The sequence below is a fragment of the Hakea prostrata genome, chromosome 7, assembly GCF_041222555.1.
Source record: "Hakea prostrata isolate BN-2017 chromosome 7, UWA_Hpros_2, whole genome shotgun sequence".
NCBI classification, from domain to species: domain Eukaryota; kingdom Viridiplantae; phylum Streptophyta; class Magnoliopsida; order Proteales; family Proteaceae; genus Hakea; species Hakea prostrata.
Window position 1 is genome coordinate 32540972 of NC_142606.1, and position 27256 is coordinate 32568227.

The window sequence follows — 27256 nt, forward strand, 5'->3', positions numbered from 1 at the left end:
AAATCAAATTTGTGAAGAAGGTTTTTCAGCGGGCTTCTTGTTTTCTTAGGTTAGATGTGTTTAAAGGGCGTGTAACTAGAGGAAGACAGCTGTTTGTATTTGATAAAATTAAATCTCACCTGCAAGGGTGGAAAGGTAAACTTCTTAAGTTGGCAATGTGGACCTTGTTTGATCAGTAATATCAAGCATGTCGATTCATTCTTTGCTATTCTATTTGTGGCTAGGAAGCGTCATCAAATAAGAGACGGCTTGGATGAAAAAATTTATCTGGAATAGAAGTATTGAGTCAGTTAAAAAGATTACAGTGTAGTGGGATACAATTTGTTTGCCCCAAGATGAAGGTGGTTTCGGTATCTTTTATTTTTGTGATGTTAACTTTTTGTGTCTTTGCAAGTTAGCATGGATGGTTAAACATAAGGAGAGTCGTGATGCAATGTTCTTGAGGGGTTGTTTATTGGACTCGGTAGGAAATTTAAAACCTGTGTTGCAGCACTCTTCTCTCTTAGGTGGCTTGAAAAAAGTGTGGAATTTTGTTTAGGGGAGGGAGCAATGGGTAATTGGTGATGGAAAAAAGGTTAGATTTTGGTCTGACCACTAGTTGGGGGTTTCTCTACAGCAGAATATGCTGGTTTGAAAGATCTATAAAAATGGCTGTTTGGATGCTTAATGGTGCTTAGGAATCTCTAGCAGTTCTTTCAACACCTATGAAATAGATTTTTGAATTAATTCATTCCATCCCTCTTCTTGATCCAAATCAGATGGATGTGTGTTTTTCGAGTGGAAACAGCTCGGGTGATTTCTCTACAAAGTCAGCCCGATCTTTATGTAGGAGAACGGCTGACAAAGTGGGTTGAGGGAATATGGTTTGGAAATTGAAGCTACTTCGTAGGCAGAAGCTCTTTGCTTGGCGTTTATTTCATGGAAAATTATAGGTAGATGATTTAATCCAGCAAAGAGGAGTGTCTTTTGCTTTTAGATGTGATAGAAGTTGATAGAAGGTATCTTTCACCTCCTTTTTGATTGCTCTTTGCTATTTTATGTTGGGAATTGTTTGCTTGTTGCTTTATTGTTTTGTGTATGGCAAAACCGTCATTACAGGAGTACATATCATGGTGGGAGCAACAGAAGAAGACTCTTGCTTTGGGTTCCACATGGATTTTAGTGTCTCCTTGTTTGTAAGGTCAAAATCGACATAGGCATGATAGTGTGGTTTGTACACCAGAGTGGGTGATACAACAAGTGTTTTATGATCTTGGGTAGGAAGTATTTAAAATTGAGGGGAGGAAGATGAACTTAGAGGTGCTGATTCAGGCATTAAATATTGGTATCTCCCTAAAGTTTTTGCAGATTCCTCCGCAAGAAATACTTTTGTTTGTCCCTTTCAATGGTTAGGTCCATGGAACCAATTTTGACCGAAACGGTCAAAATTTCGACCGAATATCTGCATTTCTCAAAATTGATATGAAATTTGCAAGATTACATTTCTTTACAATGTTTTGCGTGAAATTGTCCAAAATTTAGACCAAAACCGTTCGAAACCTTGTTTCAGCCAGTTTTGGTCGATTATTCCTTATAAAATCCTCTATTTCGGCCTTTTTGCCTTGGTTTTGCAGCTTGGGTTTTGATCTATATTTGCTGCTTTCTCTTGTATTTGGTGATTTCTACCCCATTTGGCCCAAACTACAAAGGGAACTCCAATGCCCAAAGTGATATAAGGCCTCTACAGGCCCAGGAGTGCTGCCCCCACTCTCCTGTGTTTGTCAGCAATAGAATGTGAAGCATGGGCCATACCCCACAGTTCCAAACTTCCCCTTTTTTATTTTTGTTTTGTCTTGCCGTAAATGAGCGATCACTTGATCTAGTTGTTCATTGTATTTTGTGTACTTGTTGAATATGTAACCATTCTATCAAATAATTTATGTATGCTGATGATTTTATGCTTGTATAAAATATAGTTTGTACTTCTCGGAAGCAGTCATTTGTTAGTATACTTGAATGATAACTTTTGAGTGTTTTTTGGGGGAAAACTACCAATTTTATTGTGTTTATTATGCTTTAAATAGTTAGGAGACAAGAAATTAGATGAAATGGGGGCCATATAAGCCCTGAAACCTAAGGGTCAAAACCTTGCTCGAAAAGTACCAGGTTTCGAAGTCCCGGTCGAAACCTTGAGATTTCGGTTTTTGCAAGGTAGAAACCGGCCTTGAAACCAAAACCTTGATCCTTGGTTTGGTCAGAATAAATATTAATGGATGCTCAATGGGGAACCTAGGACATGTAGGTGTTGGAGGTGTTTTCTGAGATGAAAATCCCAACATCTTAAGCTCTTTCCATATTTACTTGGGGGTGAGAACAAACTTTGAGGCTGAATTGGAAGCTTTTATCTCTGGCTTATAATGGGCGAAGCATTTTTAGTTTCAGAAGGTTTGGATTGAAAATGATTCTACGACGGCTGTAGTGCTTCTCCAACATAAGTGTTTCCCATCGTGCATTCAACGAAGGTTGAGAGGAATCCTGATGTAACTTCAGGGCATGTAATGGAAAACTTCTTATTGTTATAGGGAAAATAACCCTGCTGCTGATTATCTAGCAACTGCTGCTGATAATCTAGCAAGGCAGAGGAATTCGAGTATGCATGCCAGGTTGCCAGCTGATTATGAATGAGCTGGGATGGGATGCAGCCTGAAGACCGAGATTTTGGTTATGTTCGTAGGCCTCTTCATTTGATTTATGATTGCACCGTGTACTCTACAGGGTTCCGGTGAGTCTTGGTGTATTGGGTGCAACTGCTTTTGCGGGATGAGTGACTGTGGTTCCCTGACATGATGTATATAATGTAAATTGTAATTTTTTTTTGCTATTTTAATACAAATGACCCTTTAGCGAAGAAAAGAAGAAGAAAAAAACCTACGTATTTTCTACTTGTGAGCTAAAGATATATTAAAGATTCATAATAGTACAGATAATCATTAAGAAAACAAACATAAGCTCATCCTATCATGAAACAATAGCAATATAGCATAATAACATGAATTGTAAAACTTGTATGGAGTCTAAGGAGTTTGGACTATGAAGTACTTGGCTATTTTCTATGTTGGCTTTTGGAGAGAAAATTTACCTAGACAAGATGAGAAGTGATGGATTGAAGAAGGGGGAAAAGAAGAGATTGAACTCATCGAAGGGAGAATAAAAGGAAAGAAAGGGGGGGGGGGAGGCTGAGAGGACCTGTGGTGAAAAACCCAATGACGAAAGAAGTTGCTGCCTGTTGTCTTGCCGCTAGTGGGAGCTTTGGAGAAGAGGAAGAAGAACTAAAGTTCATTTTTTACTCTGTTAATGGTCATGAACTTGGGAGTTGAGATGAAGAAAATGGTTACTTTGGTGTGGAGTCAAGATGGGAAGAAGACTTGTTTCTTTTTTTATTTATTCTAATTTCCCATAAAACCCCTGTTGACTTCATCTTTTTTAAGATTAGGCTTTTGTCCCCCCTCCCTTTTTAATCTTAAAATGATCCTGTGCTTCTTGATTGATGGCAACAAGGTGCACCACCATACTGGAATAAATTTTGATCATTTAAAGAACCAAAGAAAGGAAATCTAGTTATAAAATGTCAAAAAGGTGACCGCTCAGCCCACAAGGCATTATATGGCGTACAAAGGGTCACCTTGAGACATAAAGTGTAGTATTTTTTGCACACAAAAAGCGGGCCATCGCCATAGGCCTTGTTGCAGAGGCATCACCTAAGTGTTGCCTTTGTGACACTTCAATTACTATGCGTCCAAGACAAACATGCTATTCTTGGTCAATTATTGGGATTTGCTCCATTAAAATATGGGATCTGCATGGGTTCTTATTTTTTTTAGCTTCATTGTGTTTAAGAACAAGGACAATTTGAAGGGAAGGAATGTTAGGGTCATAATAACACTTCTATTTCTGGGCCATATTCTCTCTAGAATCGACCTTTTGTATTTCTATTCTTCCGAGGACAATTTTATGGGCAAAAATATGCATTTGGTGATGCCTGATAATTTCTATTTTGATGTCCAAGAAACAAAGTATGTTCGTTATGTATGGTATGGATACAACCCTATCTCTTACTTCATTTCGATTTTTCAGGATTCAGGAGAACACCCAATCAATCCCTCCTTGCTCTCCCTCCTTAAGCCTGCAACCAACCATAAGAACAGCCCCAGAGCCTCCAATTAAACCTTCCATAATAGTAAAACCTGCAACTGAAGATTTCGTGGGCCATTGGTACTCAAAATTGACTCTCCTTTTGAATAACCATTCTCTTTAAGTCACCACCATTCCTTCCGATTTACTGCCCTAGAATCCCCTTAGCCCCTTTGACCCTAGATTCCTAGATTCCCTCTACTTATTCCTAAAATTTAGGACCCCTTAGAATGACTTGAAACTTACATCAGTCCGTCCTATGCCTTGCACACCAGTACCCTCAAGCCTCTTCTTTTGAATACCAAAATAGTCCTTAGAGCCATAACTGGAAATCCCTTTTGGTGTTTCTGGTTCACCGGGTTCTTGACTGATTGGTCCTTGTTTGAATCCCTCAATTAAAGGCTCCACTTGCTGATTGGTTGGTATGGGTTCAAGACTGGAAAGAGCTTCTCTGGAAACGGGTGCAAGACTGTACATTTGACCCTCGAAGATTGTGCTAGGTGTGTAAGCCTTGTTAACTGAATATGGCTTTATCCTAAACCAAAACTAGTTGCTTACAATTAAATGAAACAAATTATTCAGGTTAAATAAGTGGAATCTTTTCTTATTTTGGTTTCGCGTTTTGGGCTGAAACCTCGAAGAGTAACTCCCTTTTGACCTGAACCGGATACCTAATATACAGACCCTAAACTTAAAACATGTTTTCCTTTAGTCTCTTTGCTTTTCATTCTTGGCTCCCAATTCCCATCTTTGCTTTGTTTCTTGCTTCTACCTCCTATCTTTCAGCTCACATATTGAAACCTACCTAAAACAAATCAGTTCTGTGATGTAACCTCAATGGATTGAGGGACAGCAACCGAGATCTAGGCAAGAACCAGGTCAGCTTAAGGTAATTGCGGTTAGGGCATTTTTTTTTGGTTGGGGGGGTGGGTATTTTGTGATATGTGTTGTCTGCCTGTGATGGGATGACATCAGTGGCATAGGTTGTGTTTGGTCTATGTTGTAATCCCCATTCATTAAGGAAAAATATTAGGTTGCGAAGGGTTTCTAGGATACTCAGCTTGTGGAGAGGTATGGGATGAATTCCTTGAAGTTGTTGTGTGGGCCTTAAGGTTCTTTATTTGGTCTCAAACATGGTATGAAATCTCGGTCTCGAGGGTAATCTCGAGCTTTCAGAAAACCAAGATCTCGGTTGGGGCACTCAACTTGAGTGAACATGAGGACGGGTGTTAAGGGTCAGATGTATAAGTCCCAACTCAACCCTAGGTTTGAAATGGGAATGCTGCAGAAATGAACATGCAATGTTAGAAAGCATGAAATATAGAACCATTGATTGATCTAAACGAAAGCTGAGTAATAAGATACATCAAATAACTTAAATTATGCAGAATTTCATCCATATGAGTACAATACAACATCATAATTCTCGACTCTCGAGAACACAGTAGTGTAACCATCATAAGTTCATAGCTTCATAACAATACAAGGTGAAATGAAATCAATCAAGGCCCAACTCCACCAACCACACAATTTTTTTTTGACTCAATGAGGTTGTAGCCCTTCCAATGGAGTCTAATATATATTAGAATGAGTTTCATAACTTAAGTATTTTTCAATATTAATATCTTTGAAAATATATTCTTTAAATCCAAAAATTAAAAAAATGAATTAATAACAAAAATTAAGTTTTTCCACGAAGTGTAGATCAAACAAAGATATTAATGTCTAATCCACACTTAAAAGACTTACACTAGAACATGGTATTTGGAAAAAGTAAAATTTGAATTTTTTTTTACCTTGCTTGAAGAACTCCTTTAGATGGCCTTAATTGATGTTGTTTTGTTAATGTAGATGTGCCAAAGAGTCCTTAGGAGTGTTGCAGGTGAAGATCCGGTGAAATTCAGGCAAGAAATCCAACTAAAATTGAAATGGATATTGCAAGCTGTTGTCGAGGGAGGAACCGAGAAGACAAGATAGGAATCTTGTCTTGACTCGAGCGAGTTGATGTAGAAAGGGGTGGTTTCAAACTGAGGTCTTGGTCAAGTTGGTGTATTATTTTGTTATTGCCCTTGGTCTCATCTCAAGGCCTTGGAAAAGCGAAATCTTGATTGAGATCTCGGTGAGATGTTGCAAGATCTCTTACCATGGTCTCAAACGTTGATCAAAGCTTGGTAGTGATCCCTAGGAGATGCTCGCCAATTTTGGTTGCATTCTATTGGTTAAATTTCAAGATATGGGAATTCTTGATTTTGGGCGTTGAACTTAGGTTCCATATCAAGAATTAGGATTCAGGTGGCCAGAAATTGTAGGGATTTGGGTTGGGGGCTAGTAGGGATGTGGGGCTTAGGTGGCTCAAGTCTGAGATGAAAGTGATGGTTGGTTTGGGAGTTCTTTCATTTTATAGGTATCGGGGTAGAGAAGGGATAGAGTGGGTACAAGGAATAAGTAATAACAGAAATTAAAGGGGAAAAGGTAAGTGGGATGGTGGAATACTGCCTACCTCTTGCATTGGTGGAGGAGCCTTGTCGTGAACTGTAAAGAGCTGGACTGTATTGCTTGAGGTTGAATGCCACAACAGTAATCAGAATCTTGCTTGACTTCATACAGAACCTTCAATCAGGCGTTGGAGTTTCCTTTCCCAATGGCTGAGAATACTATTCTAACTATGAACAGTACAGAGAACATGAGAATAGGCAGCAAAAATGAGAGTATCATCCAAATAACCCTAGGTGTTCTATTCTGTTGATTGGTTTGTGGTGGAGCTATTTATAGCCTTAGGACTAAAGTGAGATGGGCATGGGTGTGTTGAGCTTGTCCATGAGTTAGGGTGAGAGTAGAGGATCTTGGAATTAGAATGCACCTTTGATGAGCACATTTATGTGTGAAATCTTAGGGTATAAAGCATGTATTTTACACATTTAGAATGGAGCTACCTTTGGTTTTATGTTGTTTTTGCAGATTTTAGGATTTTTCAAGACTTGAGCAAATATTTAGAGTTTTGGGTATGAAACATTCAATTTTACAGGTAAAGCGGTCCAATTCAAATTCTTAATGGCGAAAAGGGCCTGATTTGGAGCATGGTGGTCTAAAGATGCGATTATGGGCCGACTCCAAGAATATCTTAGAAATAAGGAAGCCAATTTTGATTGACGGCTGAGATTAGTTAGGACTTTATTTATTTTACTTTATTGTTCTTGCAAAGGAAAAATATTAGTGTATGTATGGAGCCCACAAGTAGTCAAAGATTAAGATCTTCCAATTTTTCCAAAATTTTTATAGATTTTGTAGAATATTTTATTATTAGATTTTATTTTTTCCTTAGTTATTTTCTCTCTCCCCACTTACTATTTCTTTCACCCTATTACTTTAATTTATTTTATTTCTTTTTTCTTCCCACACAATCCACGTTTCCTTCTCTTCTCATTCTCTCTCCAACTTCACTTTACTTTTCTCTCTCTACCTTCTATTTTTTTAATTATTTTATTCTCTTAAAGTTTCTCTTAAACTTTCCATGTTTTTCACTCTCTCCCCACAACTCTTTCTAACTCACTTTATTTATTCTTCTTTTTCTTTCCTTCTATGTTTTTCTCTCTTTATTCCATATTCAAAAAAATTCTTTTTATTTATTTATTTATTTTCCCTCTATTCTTTCTACCCCAGTTTTCTTTCTTTATATATTAGTTTATTTTCTATTGTTTGATTTAATTTTACACAATTATTATTTTCTTCTTCTTTTTTTGTAATCCCTTTTCTAACCCTTATAAATACCCCTTTCCTCTTAGACTTAGGTTACACTTTCTTTTCTTTTTAGTTTTTTAGGCTTTCTGCACTTTCTTTTCTTTTTAGTTTTTTAGGCCTTCTACAATTTCTTTTCTCTTTAGTTTGTTTGGGTTTTCTTTAGTTCTTTGATTGCTTGGTGGCTTCTGGTTTTTTTTTTAGATTCAATGTTTAGGTTCAAATTTTCTATGTAATGTGATAATTATTCAAGTTATTTATTTTCCTTTATGCAAGTATTTCCTTTATTTCAATCAATGTAATTTCAATTTTAAGTTAAAGTGAAAGTTTTAAGGGAATCGGGGATTCATTTTTTTTTCTGGGTCTAGCAACTGCAGATTTAAATCATTCTAGATCTGGTTGTTAGGGTTGGTTGAGATTCGAATCGATCGATCAAGGTTTCCTTTTTGTTATTCAAGATTCAAAGATGCAAGTAAATATCTTTCGTTAGTAATCTTCTCTCCCCCTCCATTCCCCTTCTCTGTCTATCCCTTTATATTCTTAACTTAGGAATTATTTTTCAGCATTTATTTACTGTTTCCCTTTCCCCCGGGTCCTTATCAAAGATGCCTACAGTCGTTCCTCTCGTTGGTTAAGGTTCCCTTTTATTTATTCCTTTGTTTTTTCTGTTATTTACTTTCTGCATTTTCTTCTTCTTTTATATCCATTCCCCCGATTAGTGGACCGTAAGGTACAACGAAGGGTCCATGATTAAAGTCATCTTAGTTGCACTCCCCTTCCCTCGATCCAGAGTTGATAGTCGGATCACCTCCCTTTTATTTATTTATTTATTTTTATTATGATCAATTTTTGTTCCTATATTTATTTATTTATGCCTTTTTTTTGATTAAATGGTGAATGGTTAGATATGTTTGTTTTTATTTTTACTTCCACTTCGATCGTGTTAGATGCATGTGCTAGGACCACTTATTTAGATCCGTTAATTTAGTTTGATTAATTAATTACAAATTTGAACATTCTCACTCTTGCATAACCATTAAGAGGGTTAAGTTAAAGTGATATATCTCCCTGAGATTGACCCATTAGCTACACGATACCGTGCGATCGCAGTTACTTTTTTTTTGCAAACAAGCACCTTCCTTCACAAGACAGAACCATACTCTGCCTTAATGTTGATAGGGAACACAAGTGTTGATCAACTATTGGGTATGGTGGGGGCATCCTTCATGAGCTTTGGTTTGATGTTTGGTGGCTGTGGTGGATCTTCTAGCTCATTCCCTAGTACTGATTATCAGGGTCGTTCATCCTTCACCAACAACAGCTTGTATCTGGGCCGACAATTTGTGCTGGCTCCTCCCAGATTAGTCTCAGTGAGCCATTTCTTAGGTGGGATACCTCTGACATGTCTGTTGGTGGTGTTTGTGTGTGTGTGTGTGGGGGGGGGGTTATCAGTGGGCAGTCATGGACTGTGAAAACATGTTGTGGGATACATATGTAGTGCATTTGGTGGAGCTAGCATGGTTTATTCAATCACAGCGTGTGAAATAGATCTGCCACAAACTCTACTTGGAATTTATTGCTGAGATTTTATGCTTGTTTTTCTATTCTCATATGTGTTCTGATTGTTTCTCACTTATTTACATTTCTGGTGGCTAAATTATAATTAGACTTGATGCTTGTAATTCAGGATTGGGCTAGTGTAAACCAACATAACCTAGCAAACTTTGCTTGAGACCACAGGTACAATTTGGATATTTTTTTCTTCTTCCGGGTGAAACTAATTCATGGAATAGGTGGGAAATATAAAAAATATAAAGCACAAAAACCTGGGTTGAAAAAATAAAATCAATTTATTGGCCTTGAAACCTAGGTCTTAAGTTCGCTGGAAGAAAAGCATCTACCATGTTTTGACCTATTTTAAGTTGAAATCTGTGTGATTTCTGATTCTGGTCTGGGATGAAACTGGCCTTGAAACCGCAATTTAGAACATTGCCTCAGAGCTCATCTCTTACTTTGAGAACTGCATTTCTACTTACCTTCTTGTAGTCTATGCATCAAACTGTGATTGTGTTCTCTAATAAGCCTTCCTTGCATGCCTTTCGTTCTTGTCATTTTTATCTGTTTTTGTAGTTGTTTTGCTTTCTGTTGGGCTGGACTGGCATCAAGAGCACATCTATCATGAAAGAGCCTTGGCTGAAAATTCACTATTATAAATGTTTGTGTAACATTATGTACTAACGAAGTATCAATTAATTTGGTCTCCGTTGCATAATATGTATCTTTTCTTGGCCCCTACATGATGATGCCTTTGGAGCTATTGTTACCTTGCTTTGATCTTTTACTAAATGACAGTCTTATGCTTTACCTTCTTTTGTAAATCAGCTGGAGCAGAGGAGCAAGCATTGGATGGCATAGTGATGATAATAGGACTTATCTTAAACAACGTGACTTTGCGGTGCGCAAACACCTTTTTGAATACATTTCACTTGCTGAAGTTGCTCTAAATTGTATTTGGAGACATAGTTCTGGACCTTCTGGTTGAAACAAATTACATCTTGCTTCCTATATAAGCACATTTAATGAAATGTCGATATGTTTTGAAATTCTACCTTCAAGAACAGGGATTTTATGGGATATTAGTGTGTATTGAAGGCTAGGGAATTTAATCTTGTCAACATATAGAAACATGTCAATTGTGTTGCAATAGTGGTGAATTATGACAGTTTCCTAAGCTGGCCAATGTTATAGAGCTCTAGTAATCATACCTAAGTTCATTTTGGGAAGGTCGAAACGAAAAACTAGGGGATAGAAAAAAAGTCCCAAGTTTTAATCGAAACTGTCGAAATTAGAATAGAACCGGTTGGACCATGGGTCGAAACTGTCGAAATTTCGACATTGAGTTGAAACTGAGTCAAAACTGAACCAAATTGGCTGAACCAGCCGGTTCAGTTTTATAAAAAGTCATCTTCTTCGATCAAAACTCTGCTTTCGCAGAGTTTTGTGTGCGAAACCAAGGCAAAACCGGGAGGTTTTGATCTCATTTTTCCCACTGATTTTGACCTTTTTTTCATGGTTTGAGCACTTTCAAGCACTGCTTTTTTGGTTTAGGCCCTTCTTGATGGATTATTTCACTATTTTCAAGCTTTGTTGCAAGGTAACCTAAGTTTCCCCTATTGATTTTTTTCTTTTCTTCATGGCATAGCTGTCAAACCGGCAAGGCGACCAAAGCGATTTGGGCTCCGCCTAGGCATTTAGGTGACAAATTGGTTGGGGGTTTTGTCTAGGCATTTGGGCGACAATAAGGCGACCAAAGCGGTTGGGTCAATTTTTTTCATATAACTACTTTTAAACTATTTTCAATACAACTACTTTCTATAATAAGCTAAACAAATATTCAATAGTCACATTTATCCAAAAAAAAAAGCATTCAAGAATCATAATTATGAAAAATTATTCAAAAAAAGAACCCAAACATAAGTTCATCTCATCAAACCATGGTTGTCAAAGCGTTCGCCTAGGCATTTACTAATTCATTAATTCTTGATGTTGAGTATGGCTTATGCTTCACATTCTGTTGCCGACGGGTACGGGGGTCCTGCTCTGGCTGGGGTGTGGAGGCAGCGCCCCCGAAGCAAAAAATAGGTTCTATGTCACTTTGGGCTTTGGAGTTCCTTTGCAGATTGGGCGTCAATTAAGCGGTTCAAAACAAAGTGGTTGAAAAACCACTTTATTGCCTAGGCAGCCTAGGTGGACGCTTTGACAACTATGCTTCATGGTCAATTAGTGTTGGAATGTTTTGAAATTTTTTTTCCATGGGCTCTAATTTGATCTTTGTAGTGTTCTACTATTTTTTTATTTTTCTGATTTTAAATTTTATCTAAAAAATTACATTTTTTTTATTTGCTTCATGCTCAAAGCATATTGGGTTGAGTTGAAATTATTATGTGTTGTCGCTAATAGGTAGATTTACATATGTAATTGATTGAATCTGATTTTTGAAGAGTTTTACTATGTTTTTTTGATTTTTCTTGTATTTAATAAATATTATAAAAAATGTTTTGATTATAAAAAATTATTTTTAATTAGGAAAAAAATTTCATATGTTTATGAATACCTTAGTTTGCAAGTAATGTGTGTTTAGTGTCTTTAGGCTAAAAATTAAAGTGTTGGGTTTGTATTTTAACGATGATTAACTTTTGATTCAGAGACTCATAAACATGATATCAAACATAGCTTGGTAGCATGGTAGGCCTCTGATGGATGATAGGAAGAAGTCAGAGTGTAAATATTGTTTGAAAAAGATTGGATCGGGTGGGGCCACTTTACTGAAGATCCGTAATGTGGTTGGATGCCTGAATGTTCCTTATGAAGTTAAAGTGCAATGGCAAAATATGTGATAGGAGGGCAAGAGAAGAGGGCACAGAAGAAGGCAAAGAGAGATGAGTTCCAGACATCATGCTTATAGGAGGTGGTAGAGCAAAATATGGATCCAGATGATGTATCATCCCAGAGGCAGAGATGGAGAGAGTATTGAGAATAAGTCGGGAGTCTCATAGACTCAATGAGATCAAGAGGACACAGAGGGCCATGGGTGCAGGGTCATCTAGAGATCCAGATTCGAGAGGGCAAGCGGAGGCAACTCCAGAATGAGTAGGAGCCAGAGTGTCAGAGAGTTAGCTCCTTTACCACGCATGACCTTGACCTAGTGCCACATTTGCTGCACCTAGACCCAGTGCCATATCTGCTGCTTCTAGTCCCATTGCCATAGATCTCGATGTGCAAAAACTACACACTGATCCCGACTTGTTTGTGAGGCCATAGACAAAACAAAAGAAATTAAAGCATATGTGGGGTAATGTGAAGGAGAAGGTGGGGATGGCCTTTTCTAAGTGGGGCATTATATCATAGTGTTCCGGTAAATGTTACACATGGGCCTTATTATAAGGCGATGGTAGATGAGATCAGTGGTGCTTGATATGGGGTGGTTGGGCCAACCCCATATGAGATACGTAATGTGTACCTCCCACGGCATAAGGGAGACTTGAAGACATACATTGATGGTCTTAAGCCGATGTGGAGGCACTATGGGGTGATAGTGATGTGTGATGGTTGGACCGGTCCCACTAGATAGTCTATCATTAATTTTATGCCGAATTGTGATGGGGGACGATGTTCCTTAAGTTTGTTGATGCATATGGTTACAAGAAGGATGTAAAATACATATATGGGTTGCTGGAGAGTGTGGTGAAAGAGGTTGGAGTCGAGCACGTGTGTAGATTGTGACTGATAATGGCTCCAATTTCAAGAAGGCTGGGATGAAGTTGATGGAGAATCCCACCTATAGGCTCTTCTGGACTCTTTATATGGCACATTGTATTGATTTGATGCTGAAAGACATGGGGCAAATTAAATTTGTGAAGAAGGTTGTATTGCGGGCTCGACATGTGACCACATTAGTATATAAGCATGGATATGCGTTGGATATGTTGAGGAGGATATGTGGTGGTAACTCAAGATTTGCTACAAATTGGATTGCCTTGAAGAGTTTTAAGGAGAAGAAAACCCAATGACGTGCGATGTTTGCATTTGAAGAGTGGTTTGGTTGGCCCTAGTTAGATTCACTGGTAGGGAGAACAGCACGGGCTATCATATCCAGTGATACCTTTTATGGAAAATCTAAAAGTTGTTTTGAAGTTTCTAGACTCTGTGGTGAGTCTTGAAGTTTGTAGTTCAACAAAGAAACCAACTTTACCACATATATGGGTTGCAGTGGAGATGATGGGGGAGATGGTTAAGAAGGTATATCCTAAGGGCAATCAGAAATTCCTTGATACCATCCAAAATAGGTGGGAGAGGTAGTTGAAACATCCATTGCATTTGGTTGGTGAGTTGAAAGTTATTAAAAATTTCAAGTTATTACTTAATAGTTAATACTTAGTATGTTGTTGTGTAGTTTCTTACCATCTCATTTGTTGGCTTGTTTGATAGCCTATTATTTGAATCACATGTACCACTATAGTAGAGAATTCGGGATGAGGACAGATTTGAGGGTAGTCCAACAAGTAGTGGAAAGGTTGGAACCGGATTCGGAAAAATAGACATTAATTAATAACGAGGTAAGATTGTGAGTTATGACTTGTGAGATGACTAGTAGTTTAGTACTTAAGATAACTACTTGTTTTTATATTAATGTTGTAATTTTTTATTGTAGTTAAAGGCTTTTAGAGATGCTATTCATAGCTTCAGTCGTTAAGTGGCTATTCAGGCTTGGGAGAACAGCACGCCTGGTTAGTCACTTAGTCTAAGTCTTAGATACTCAATTTTGAGTTTTTTACACAATTTATTTTTAGTGTTATTAATTTGGTTGCTTATGTCTTTTGCAGCTGAGTGGTGGCTGAAATACGGGTTAGACTCGAAGTACTTGATTAATATTGCAGTAAAAGTGCTCTCCCAGATATCTTCTGCCACTGACTGCGAGCGTAACTGGAGCACATTCAATTTGATACATTCTAAGAGGTGGAACCGTTCGGGGGTGAAGTGTATATGTTAACTATAATATAAGGTTGAGAGAGGAGCACATTAAGCTAGGTCAGAATCGAGGTAATGGGGACAAGATTGAGTTGGGTGACATATTTGCTATTGATGATGATAATGAGGACCCTCTATTTGAGTGGGTTAGAGAGCCACTGTTGGATGATGCGGGAGGTCGACCCAGTAGTCAAATTGCACGAGAGATGGGAGCTAATGTTGATGAGTTCTTAGCCACAGATGGGAGAGTGCACACTGAGCCTAGCCGTCCCTTTGTACCACACCCCGGTGCCTCCATTGTCAGTGAGAATAATATTGTGTGGTTGGATGATGATGATGATGATGTTACTCAGCCACTCGCTAGTGAGGCATAGGATGATGACGATGATGATGATGATGATGACAACGACGATGATGATGTTGGACTTGGTAGTGGGGATTATAGTAGGAGTGATGATGATGGACCTGGTGATCAGGATTCAACTGAACCACTGAAGAGACCACCACCACCAGAGCCAACAGTGACCCTAGTTGAGAGTTAGGGATAGGGAGGGCCATTGAGGTTCACGGAGGAGACTTAGTTCAGCCACACTACTTAGGATGTCGACCACGGTCCACTAGCATCTCAAGGTCGTACTTCCACCTACAGCAAAAAGGGGAAAGGGAGCAACATAGACATGGGTATGAGGATGACACTTCATCGTACGGGTCTTACCATCCCACATATGTGAATAGTTTGGCAGGCTCCATGGTATCTATGTGTCTAGATGAGTCAAGAGGCTCTACCGCTGGATACTGGATACTGGCAGCAATAGATTCCCACTTGTATGAGAGTGGTATGGAGAATGCTGCATCTTCTTTTGGGGCTTCTGGTCATGTATCTTATGGTCAGGGGTTTCCTTAAGATTATGGTTGACAAAGACTAGTGGAATAGACTAGGATGTATTATCCAACGTTTGACGGGAGGACGATATATGTGCACAGGGGTGCAACTTATATGGATGCTAACTTGGGGGCATAGACATGTGTGGAACAGATCTTCGGCATGCAACCCCAATCCCTACCCCCCGAGGCTGAATCAAGACTTCCCTATCCTTACTGTGTATTCCCTCAGATTAGATATCTTACGCTTGTTGATGACTATACCTATAGAGCTGCAGTTGTTGATTACCTTAACAACCATAGGCATCACATGTAATGGGATGCTTATGTCCGTTGGTCAGAGGAGAGGATGTCACTTGCACATTTACTAAAGTCACGGGATGGATCCACCGAGGCACTCCTCTTGGCACTGAGTTAGCGAGTTGTACTTCCCTTTTATTTTTATTGTTAGTTACATTGTATTTGAATTGATCAGTGTGTCGAGTTTATTTGATGTTTTGAATTGAACTTAGAAGTTATAAGTCATATATTGAATGTTATGTACTTAAGTAGTTAAGTTTATTGTATACTTCTCGGGGTAACTGTACATTGATGTTCTGTACTTTGAATGACACATCTACATTGATTTTTCTAGCAAAATGCATGTGCCAATGTGTTCTTTATACTCTAATTAGCTTATTTGCAGAATCCCACCCCAAAACACTCCCTAAAACTTGTTGAAACTTGATGTCGAAACTTGCACGAAGTAGTCCTCGGTTTCCTCGAAATTTCCCATTTCTACCTAAGTTTCCCATTTTCACCTGGTCGAAATTTTTGTTTCCCTCAAATTTACCATGCATTGAATAAGGAAGACGTAGGATCAGATATATGTTGATTTGCACTTGCCGCCAAGAGGATGGGGTGCATGATGTGTTTTAAGAAACTGCTTCTCAAAACTTAAAATTCTCTGGTTAAACCTTTTTTTTTATTTGGGGGAGGGGGGTAGGGAAACAATGTATTTTAAAAACTGTATCTCAAAACTCAAATTCTTTGATTGACTTCTGTTCCACAGATGGTGATGGTGCTAGCTGAAACCTTTTACTATGACTGGTTGGTGCAATCTCAAGTTTACTAGACAACACAATTCATTTGCTAAAATTCAACCTTGGTGTGCTAGGTGTACTTGGTGATGTGTGCCCAATCTGTAGAAGCAGTGCTTACTGCTCAAGATACCCACTTTTGGCTTCTACTATCTATTCCTTTGATTCTGAGATGAGGTCTGGGAAAACATTGGTTGATCATGTATTTGATTATAGCTCTCTAACTCAAGAGTATCAGTTTTTATTTGGAATGAATGACTATTTCATGAATAGCTCTCTAACTCAAGAGTATAGTTGGCCTGCATTGAAAGGCTAGGCCTTTCATGTACTTGAAGTATTCTGAAATAATAATGAATTCTTTCTTGTTATGACCTTCATGAGGAAGACTTAGAATCTTGTAGACATACTTCTTTTGCTAATGGATTAGTTATGACACCTGGTGCATTTTCGTAAGGGAGAGGTCTATCCCATTACATCCTATTTGTTTTGAAAAAAGGAAAAAGAGATAGGAAGTATTGGTTTGTCTTATATCACCTGGAATGAAAGAAAAAAAAAATGGATTGATGAAGATTAAATTACTGAATCAAATCCCAGTGCCTTGCACTATACAAAATTTGATCGAAACATGCAAAATTTCGATCGGAATTACGCACTTTTGGAACCTTGAAATGAAACTTTGGGTGACCAAAAAAAATCCTAAGTTTTGATCCAAACCGTCAAAACCTGTTGAAATGTTAAAACCTATCGAAACCTGGTTCATGAGAAAAAAAAATCCCAAATTTTGTGGAAACTTGGGAATTTCGTGGAAACATAGGAAATTTGGTGGAAACCAGGGACTTTTTTCTTGCAAGTATTGTAGTTTTCCCAAATTTTTGATTTTTTTGTTTCTTTTATGTTTCCCCAAATACCAAGACAAATACCCCCTCCATCAGGACTTCCCTATCCAAATTGCGTATTCCCTTAGACTGGTTATCTTAGGCGTGTTGATGACCATACTTATAAAGTTACAGTTGTCGGTTACCTTGACAACTATAAGTATAAAATGTCATGGGATATCTATGTTCATTGGTTGGAGGAGAGGATGTTACAAGCATAGTACTACTCAGCTCACGGGATGGATCCACCGAGTCACTCCTCTTGGCACTAAGTTGTACTTTCCTTTTATTATCAGTAATTTTGTATTCGATGTTTTGAACTTAGAAGTTATATATTGAATGTTATATATTTAAGTAGTTAGGTTTATAATGTACTTTTCAGACTTATACATTGATGTTATGTACATTGAATGACATATCTACTTGCACTTTTCTAGCAAAATGCATGTGCCAATGTGTTATTTATACTCTAATTAGCTTATATGCAAAGTCCCACCCTAAAATACTCCCTAAAACCTGTCAAAACTTACATGAAAAGTCCTAAAATTCTTCGAAATTTCCTAGTTTCCCACCTAGGTTTCCCATTTTCACCTGGTTGAAACTTTAGTTTCCCTTATTTTTTTTTCTTTGGTGCCATGTTTGAGGCTTATTTAGATAATGAAGATCTGTATTATGACTAATGTTTATTACATCCCCACCCCCTCTCCCAACCCACCCTGCCCCCCCGATCTAGGTTAGGTTTCAGAAAAAATTGGACTTACTTTTATAAGGATACTAATAGGGCTGCAACTGGGCTGGGCTGGGCCGGGCTTTTGCAATCCCAAGCACAGCCCTATATGGTATAATTTGAGCCCATTCCCGCTTTGGCCCTAGTTCAGGGCCAATGATTATTGTCCCTGGCCCTAAGCCCTACAAGGCCAAGCCAAGCCCATTCCCGCCCTAATTAGCCCTAATTGGGCCGGGTCGGGATGGGTTGGCCCTCTCCCTGGCCCTGATTGGCCCTGACCCTGATTGGCCCTAATTGGCCCTGTCCCTAGCCCTGACCCTGATTGGCCCTGTCCCTGTCCCTAATTGGCCCTGATTGGCCCAGGCCCTAATTGGCCTTGTCCCTAGCTTTACTTGGCCATATCTTTGGTCGTAAATATCAAATGTAAGACAGGTAGTAATTAAAATACATATTAAAGTAATTAAATACTTAAATTCCAAACTCAGTTTTGGAAAATAAAATAGTAAAGATGTCAACAAATAATCCAAAACTTATATTTAATATGTATTTAACTATTTATACCCATTTTGATTTTAGAGAAATAGAGAAATCCAAATTTCTAGGGTTTTTTAATTTGCTATTCGATGAAAATTATGGTTATTATATGTAAGCTCGAAGGGAAAAAGAAAAAGATTTATCTCAATTCTCAATTAATTTTTAGCTTCTAAGACAATGGTCAAACTTCATTCCAAATTTCCAATTTGTCTTTCCCCCAAGTTTCTCTTTCTCTCTCTCTCTCTCTCTCTCTCTCTCTCTCTCTCTCTCTCTCTCTCTCTCTTTTATTTGTTTTTTCCTTTGGTTTTTCTCCAGCAGCAAAGAGTTAAAATTATTCATGAAATAGAATAAGTAGAGAGAAGAATTGTAATTAAATTTAAGCATATTTGAAAGTCAAGTCAATTATAGAGAATGTCACACAAACTCTTTTTGTAAACTTAGAAACATCAGAGATTCATAATTCAAAAGGAATCTGATAAATGAAAATTTTATCTTCAAAGTCAAGAACTTAAGCCGTAGGTAGGTATGTTTTCATTCACAACTGTTCAATAAATTGATATCTTTATTCAATACAAAAAAAATCATATTCAAAACCTTGTTAACAAGTAAATCGGCGATAATTTAGTATTCAACAACATGGTGGGAGATCTCGCTACTCAGAAATACCGAGATCTCGACCGAGATGGCGAGATCTCGGTCGAGATATGCCAGAAAATTGGCGGTAGTCTCGGTAGCCCATCTCGGTGAGTTTTAGGGCTCTGGTTGGGCTGAAACTTGGTATTTAGCCTATTTAAGGCCTTTTGAACACATTGGTGGCCTTAGATTTGTGAGAAAATAACCCTAACTATGTCTCCTACGTTGACCCTATGTGTAAAATCGAAATTTTGTGTAATGCAAAGTTAGAGTCTTAGAGAATAGAGATTATAGATATAGAGTTAGAGTCTTAGAGAGTTAGAGACAACATGTAATGTAATTATGTAAAGATATCAAGTAATTCAAGACTTCAAGTTAATGAGTTATCATTTATCAACCATCAAGTATCAAATACAAATATATAATAACATTACACATCAAGTATTCAAGAATCAAGTCAACAAGTGATCAAAGTTCAAACTTCAAACTATCAAAGATTCAAAGTAATAAATTGTTAAACACTTAAATGTCTTCAAAATTTTACAACCATAACTCCATAAGAATTAAGAAGATTACAACTTACAACTTACAAGTTACAACTTACAACTTACAAGACTAAGAGTATCACTCAACATTCCGCATCAATTGATTCTGAACGGTGGCCACATATGACTCCCAAGTCAATTGATCACTGAAGTATGTCACATATCGGTTTATATGATCATTATATGTTTGCATGTCAGAATACTGGAGGAATAGCAGTCTGGGATAACCGTCAATCGTGGGTGGGTGAAAGAGCCATTGTTGTTGTTGTTGTTCATATAGTTGTTGAGTATTTGGGTACGGGTTTCTAAACCACTCATTTAACAACCCACCTTCACTCCCATATGCATACTCTCCAGGTGAAGGGTCTTGAGGAATAGTATGACCTCCATAAGAAGAATACCCACTGTAATCTGACCCGGTGCTGTGATCCCCGTATTGGTACCCCGATGACAGGCTCTGCTGTTGTGAATCACTCTGATCTAGGCTCATGCTTCCCATGTTCAATTCAAGATCATGCATGCTCGCATCATCATTCGGTTGCCCCTGCCCTTGCTTTGATCTGCTCTTCCGACTCCTACTATAAGTCCGAGAGATAGGGAACCGTGGCTCACATGTGTCGGATGACTCGGACTGGGTGGAGGTGAGTCGGATGACTCCCTTTGTTGACGCCGACTTCCACCGTAAACACGACCAGCCCGATCGCCTCCATGACTCAAACTCGATGTCCGATTTGGGCCACTTGGCCGTCTGGTATGAGGTGGTATCATCGGCATCATCATCCGAATCCCCACTACTAGTTGTCACCTCGCTTGTTTGAAGTCGACTGTGGGCTCCACAAATGGTACAGCTGATCCTTTTGATGCCGCTACAGCAGCCTGACCCTCATCAGAAGATAGGTGCTCAGCCACAGCATCTGGGCCCACAGCAGCAGCAATGGTAGGATCAGGCTGCCCTTCTGGCCCATCCAGCATTGGGCCACCTCGATCCCTAACCCACTGATATATGACATCATCTTCCTCATCTTCTGCGGGGGGCTCGTGGAATATATCAGTCAACTCAATCGGTTCAAGATTGTCGTCATCTATATTATCTTGTATGTGCCCTACTCTCAATCTCATGTTGTAATGCACATACACCAAGTTCTCGAGCCTCTTACTCCCCAATCTGCTCCGTACCTTACTATGGATGAGCGAGAAGGTGCTCCAGCCTCCTCTTGCAACCGGAGGATGAGCAAGTCTCGTGAGAGTACTTTAATTGCTATGTCCCCGAGATTTGGCGCACTAATTCCATATATAAACCACCAAATCAACCGCATAACCAAAAATAAGAATGCATTAGGCAAGCAAATCTTTATATTTATATAACTTATCAGTTATCATTTATAAAGTTATAGACTTATAGTCTATAGACTTATAGACTTAATGACTTATAGAGTAGTGAACTATTTACCAGGATCAGTTTTTTTCCTAGTTGCAACTGCAGAAGGCTTTCCAAAACTCCCAGAGGCATCCCTGAACTCCCTGATCTGTACACCAATTCTTCAATTATTGTATTATACTATTATCATGTATATGCTTAATGGCTAATGCACTAATGCAAGAAGTTGAAGAAACAATTGAATAAGTTCTCACCTCTCCATTAATTGTCCCTTGCATGATGGGATTTGACACAAGCTTCTCCACCACCTCTTGCACCACAGTCATCAACTTTACATCAAGCCCCAGATCATTCTTGTAATGGTACTTTGGGTTGAGGTAGTAAGCTTGCATTGTGGAAATAAAAAATTTGGTTAATGACTTAGTGATTTGGTTGTTTACTAACTTACTTGTTTTGTAAATTATAAGTTATAAGTTATAACAAATAAAGAATTTAAATTAAAGTATACAACAAAAACTTAAAGACTTAAAAGTGACTCACCAGCCAAGTGCAAAGGATGCATCAAGTGCATCTCCCATCTATTATCGATGATCCTCTCGTAGGATTTGAAGGTGCTAGGGGCAGCAGCTCTAACCAACTCTTTCATTTGCTGGAGGGCAGCATATATGTGGGGCATTGTGGGCTTCTTCTCCGAATCCACCATCCTTAAAACAAACACAATAGGCTCTATAATGCCCAGTGTCCTATTCAGCTGCCTCCAAAAGGAATCATCAGCAATGGTTTGTTGGGCTAGTACTGCATCAGGATGGCTAGATCCACGCCAACCAAACCACTCCTCACTTGCAAACATGTGCTGAAGACCCACCACTTTCTTCTGGAAGCTTTTCAGAGCTACATAGTTGGTGGCGAATCTAGTCAATCCAGGTCTGACTAGATCACCCTTACAGTGGTTCCTCATCATCTTCAGCACATAACCATGGTTATAAATAAAATTACTTACCCTTCTAGCCCTCTTAACCACAATACTGATTGACTTTCTTTTCCCCAAGTCCTTCAACATAAGATCAATCGAATGAGCAGCACATGGTGTCCAAAAGAGGTGGATCCTGCTGCTCTTCTTCCTCATCAACATTTCACCAGCTTTTTTGAAGTTTGCACCATTATCTGTGACAATTTGGACAACATTCTTTGGCCCTACCTCGAGTACCACCTCCCTAAGAAGCTTGTAAATGTAGTCAGCATCTTTGATCTTATCTGAGGCATCCACTGACTTGAGGAAGGATGTCTTTCCATTGCAGCTCACCATGAAATTAATGATGGACTGTCTAGTAGGACCAGTCCATCCATCAGCCATCACAGTAACACCATATGTACTCCATTGTTCTTTTAATGATTCAATGTATTCATCCACCTCCTGCTTTACCTTGGGTAAATATTTATTCATTACTTCCCAAGCTGTTGGGCCTTTAACCCCTACACCTGCCCCAGCAACTGCATTGATCATCCCCTGATAGTATGGTGTTTTGGCTACATTGGGTGCAATGTTGTTATAGAGCATGAATTTGCTGATTGATAACCTAGCTTCCTCCTCCCTACTGCCTTCTCTACCTCCAAAGAAACATATAGGGAATGCTTCTTTGATAGATGTCTTGTTGGTTGAAGAGGGAGGGGTCTTGGTCAAATGTGGAATCATAATGTGTAGTCTTCCTCCTCCTCCTTTCGGTCCTCTCAGTCTCAGTTCCCTGAAAACTATGTCTAGGTGGCATGGATGCCCCTAACCCCGAACCACCTGCTCCCCTTGTTTGTTCATATTGCCTCACACTATCAGCATGTAAGGACTGTTTGCTAGCTTCCATTGCAGCCTTCATCTGTCTCCATTCGGCTCGTGACTCAACACCCATAACCCTCCTCCTCTCTTCATCATCGCTTGATTCCTCATCAACATCAAGAGTAGGTCTTGATAGCACTATATCCTCAAATTCCCTTTGCTTTTGTGCCATCTCTTCCTTTTTTTGTTTCGCTCCCCTTAAAGTTGGTGCAATTGATTTTTGGACTTCATAAGGAACCCTGGGACACTTGGCAACATCTTTATAACCACCAGCCAAATGTTGCTTTAATCTGGTTGAACCACCAGAATTCAAAGTCTTGAGGCAATACTTGCATCGGGATTTCTTCTTGTCAGCAGTCAGTGGATCCCCATGTTGCCAAGCAATGTCCTGAGTCCCACTACCAGTGCCGCCACTCGCACTAGTTGCCATTTAAGATTCAAATGTACAGCACTGAAAGTCTGAAATACATACATGAATCATGAATATTCCCAAATAATCATTAGAATAATTTTTAGATACATAAAAACATGTAAAAACAATTTATAAAAGAACAAAACACACACTTTGTTCTAAGATAACATATATACACTGCTCAAACAAACATGTTAGTATTTTTAAAATAAACTACATAATATGAGCATCATTTAAAAAAAAAAAACAGATAAATTTTTAATAACATATTATTTTTTATAATTATTTTATGTAAAAAGAATTTATAAAACAACAAAACACACACTTTGTTCTAAGATAACATATATACAATGCTCAATAAGACATGTTTGTATTTTTAAAATAAACTACATAATATAAGCATCATTTTAAAAAAAAAACAGATAATTTTTTAATAAAATATTATTTTTCATAATTATTTTATTTAATTATTTAAATAAAAAAAATACAGCAAGCATGATAATCAAAATATTAATACATGAGATTGTAGCCCTCTAAATGTAGTTTAACATAAATAATAATCACATTCATATCATAAGTATTTATTTATAATCTTTAATTTTAATTTTTTAGATAATATATTTTTTAAATACGAAAATTCAAAAAAAAAATTAATAACAGAAAATTAAATTTTTTTCCATGAAAGTGTAGATCTAAGCTTGAACATCAACATATATTTATATCACACTCATACAATCATTGTAGAACCTTGTATTTGAAAAAAATCAAATTTGGGGGAAAATCTTACATTTCTTGAAGATCCCTTGAAATATGCTTGAATCACTACAAATATGCTTCAATTTGTTGTTGTAGATGAGTTGATGATGTTGCTATGTTGAATCCCCAACAAATTCCGGCCAAATTCCGGCCAAAAATGAAGTTTTCCGGCCAAATATGGGCTTCCAGCAGATAGAGGAGAGAGAGAGGCTCGAGAGAGGCGAGAGATGCCTCTCTCGAGCGAGATAGGGGCTTTAAAAAGCCCCTAAAGTGTGGAAAATCCTCCCGTTGGCGAGATCTCGCGAGATGGGCAAGATCTCGAGCGAGATCTGCAATCTCGCAGATCTCGCCAGAGATCTCGTCTCGCCTTTCTAAAAAGGCGAGATATCTCGCGAGATCTCGCCGAGATCTCGCGAGATCTCCCACCATGTTCAACAAAAAAAAAAGTATTTTTTTCATAGTTAAATAAAATGATGTTTTAGTTACAAACATAGCTATATGTTTTTAATAAATTTTTTTGAAATATCACAGTAGATTTGTTAGATATTCATGATGAGAAGTTGGGGTATAGATTTGTTAGATATTAATTATTTATGTAATAGTTTTTATTATTTATAATATATTATCTCGCCTTAGTCAAAAAACAAAATCTATATTTTATTGAACTAAAAATGACTTTGTTGGAAAAATAAAAATTACCTTAAAAATAATATAAAAAGTGAATTTATAGTCTAATATGATCAAAGTGACTAAATGTCAAAATCAAGACTAATATCAATGTTAGTATGAAGATCAGGATAAAAATCTAGTAGTGTAGTACATGATCATCGTCAAATTAATATTAAGATTAGAGCCAAAATTAGGGTCAGGATCAGGGCCAAAATCAAATAGATGCTTATTACATTAGTAATGAGGTTATAATTTATTTTTATTAATTTTCTACAAAACATGATCATATTTCTAAAATCTGACACGTGTCAAGTATCCACCTATATGTATTACAATTAATTCCTCTCCATGTGGGTGGAGGGTCCAGAGTCTTTAGACTCAAATCAGGGCCAAGATCAGGGTCAGGATTAGGGCTAATATCAGGGCCAAGATCAGGGCCAGGATCAGGGCCAAGATCAGGGCCAAAATCAGGGCCAAAATCAGGGCCTGGGTCAAGGCCAAAAATTAGGGACGGGTCGGGATGGGCTGGGCGGGCCAAAGAGTAATCCCAGGCCCGCCCTTGGCCCTAGTTCAGGGCCAGAATATTTTGGCCCTAACCAGGGCCAAAGACCCGTATTTACCAGAAGTCCAAGAAGAAGCTGCCCAACTAGAGTATAATACTGATACTGTAACAGGCCTTATCCAAATTTTTTTTGGATCCTGTTTTTTTGCTGGACCAGATTCAGTTTGGTTCCCTTCATTGTTTTAGTGGGTCAATTAAGGTATCATGCGACTATTTAAACTAGTCATATAAGTATATAACTTAAGTTTTAAAATGTATTTAGGCCTTCACACTCTTCCACACAGTATAGGGAAAGTAGTGTTTTTTTTTTTTAAAAAATTTTTATTCCTAGTAAACCTAGGTTTTGCTTGTTTCTTATTGTATATACCCTTATGTAGAAATTAACAGACAGTTCAGAATGTTGATGATTTTTCTTATGCAACTTGGCTGCTGTACTTTTTCATTGCATGAAAATCTGCTGGAGTTCAGTTCCAGAATTCCCTGGTGGTTATGCCTCCTGGAGCTCGGTGTGTTGACACTAATTCCATTCTTTGACTGAAACAACCTTCTACTGTTGATGCCTCGATAAGTGTGAATTTGACTAAGGGAATGATTTGTTACATATTTTTCATATATGACAATTAGCCCCTAGAGTCCTTCATCCACCAGGGATCTTTATTCTTCAATTACTAGATTTGCCTCTTCTTTTCTTCCTATATTGTTTGATCTGCCCTTTTTCAAAAAATACTCCTAATGATGCCTTTTTGATATTCATGGATTTTGTTATTGATAAACCAGCTGTTTGCCATTTTTGCATTCCTTGTGAGATACGTTTGGCCACATCATCATCAAAAAGCTTTTGCCTTTTGAGTTTTGCTTCCATGTTGCAGATGTCTCCCATGTGTATGAGCCTCAATTGCTTCCATGATGCCATTCATCTACTTGCTTTTTTACATATGAATGGCTCTTATTTATAGACTTACATAAAGGATTTCCTAATAGAACCTAACAAACAAGGAGTTCTACTTGAAATATAACTCCCACTCACCTTTGACTCAACTGGGACACTAATTAAAGAAAGAAAGAATTCCGTTGTAAGGACTCATAAATAAATAATAATTGCAGAACTAAAAGAAACTCCTAACTTAAGTGATGCAGAATTGAAGATATATTAAGAAAGAAGAAGCCCATTGGGTCAGGCCCATCAAAGTCTAAAGTTATCCCCCAAATCAGCCCATGACTTTCATGGGCTAGGGCTGTTTTAGCGGGTTAAAGTTAGCCCATATATTCATGGTCTATACCTAAGCCCAAGTCTAGTTCTTGAAAAGTCAATAAAAGGGGTTGTGCTTTGAAAATAAAGAACTCATTGTCAAAGGAGTTTTCTTTTGTCAAGAGTTAGGTAGAAGTTGGGTTATTAATAGGTTAGGTGGTGTTAGCTAGTGGTTGGATCGGATGTTACCATTAATGTTTATGTCTCTTTAGAATGCTATATAAAGAGACATATGTAAGAGGTGAACACACAGCTCATCAATTGAAATCAAATTGCTTTGTTAGCATTCATTCTCTATGGAGAATCCTTGTGTTTAATCAAGGTAGGTTGGTGTTCGATACAATCGATCCACCTTGCGGTGTGAAGCCTGGGTGTTACATTATTATTCTCAATTCCCTCATATTGTCCTTTCAGTTTCTTCATCATAGTTCTGCCCCTGTTTTAGAGATCTATTTAGCCCTTATTGTTATGCTATTATCCTTATAATACCACTCTAGTTTCAGCCCTCTTTCACATCTAAATTTTGTTTCATCTTAAAGTCTATCAAATCTGAACTTGATTCCTTGTGAAAGGTCTTATTTAACTACTGTTTTGATCAATCAAATACAGTACTACATTATTTGGTATCAGAGCCATGATAGGGAGTGAAACTTTTGGATTGGATATTGACCTTATGGTAGCAATGATGGGGATG

The 27256-nt window shown here is 38.0% G+C and overlaps 1 protein-coding gene across 1 annotated transcript in view; it reads left to right on the forward strand.

Annotated features, from left to right (window-relative positions):
- Positions 1–27256, forward strand: part of LOC149010903 (2-oxoglutarate (2OG) and Fe(II)-dependent oxygenase superfamily protein) — a 101768-nt gene that overhangs the window by 24937 nt on the left and 49575 nt on the right. Inside the window, exon 4 of the mRNA XM_089160402.1 lies at positions 10288–10360. Within this exon, the coding sequence (XP_089016528.1) occupies positions 10288–10360 (73 nt within the window). The remainder of the gene's footprint in view (positions 1–10287; positions 10361–27256) is intronic.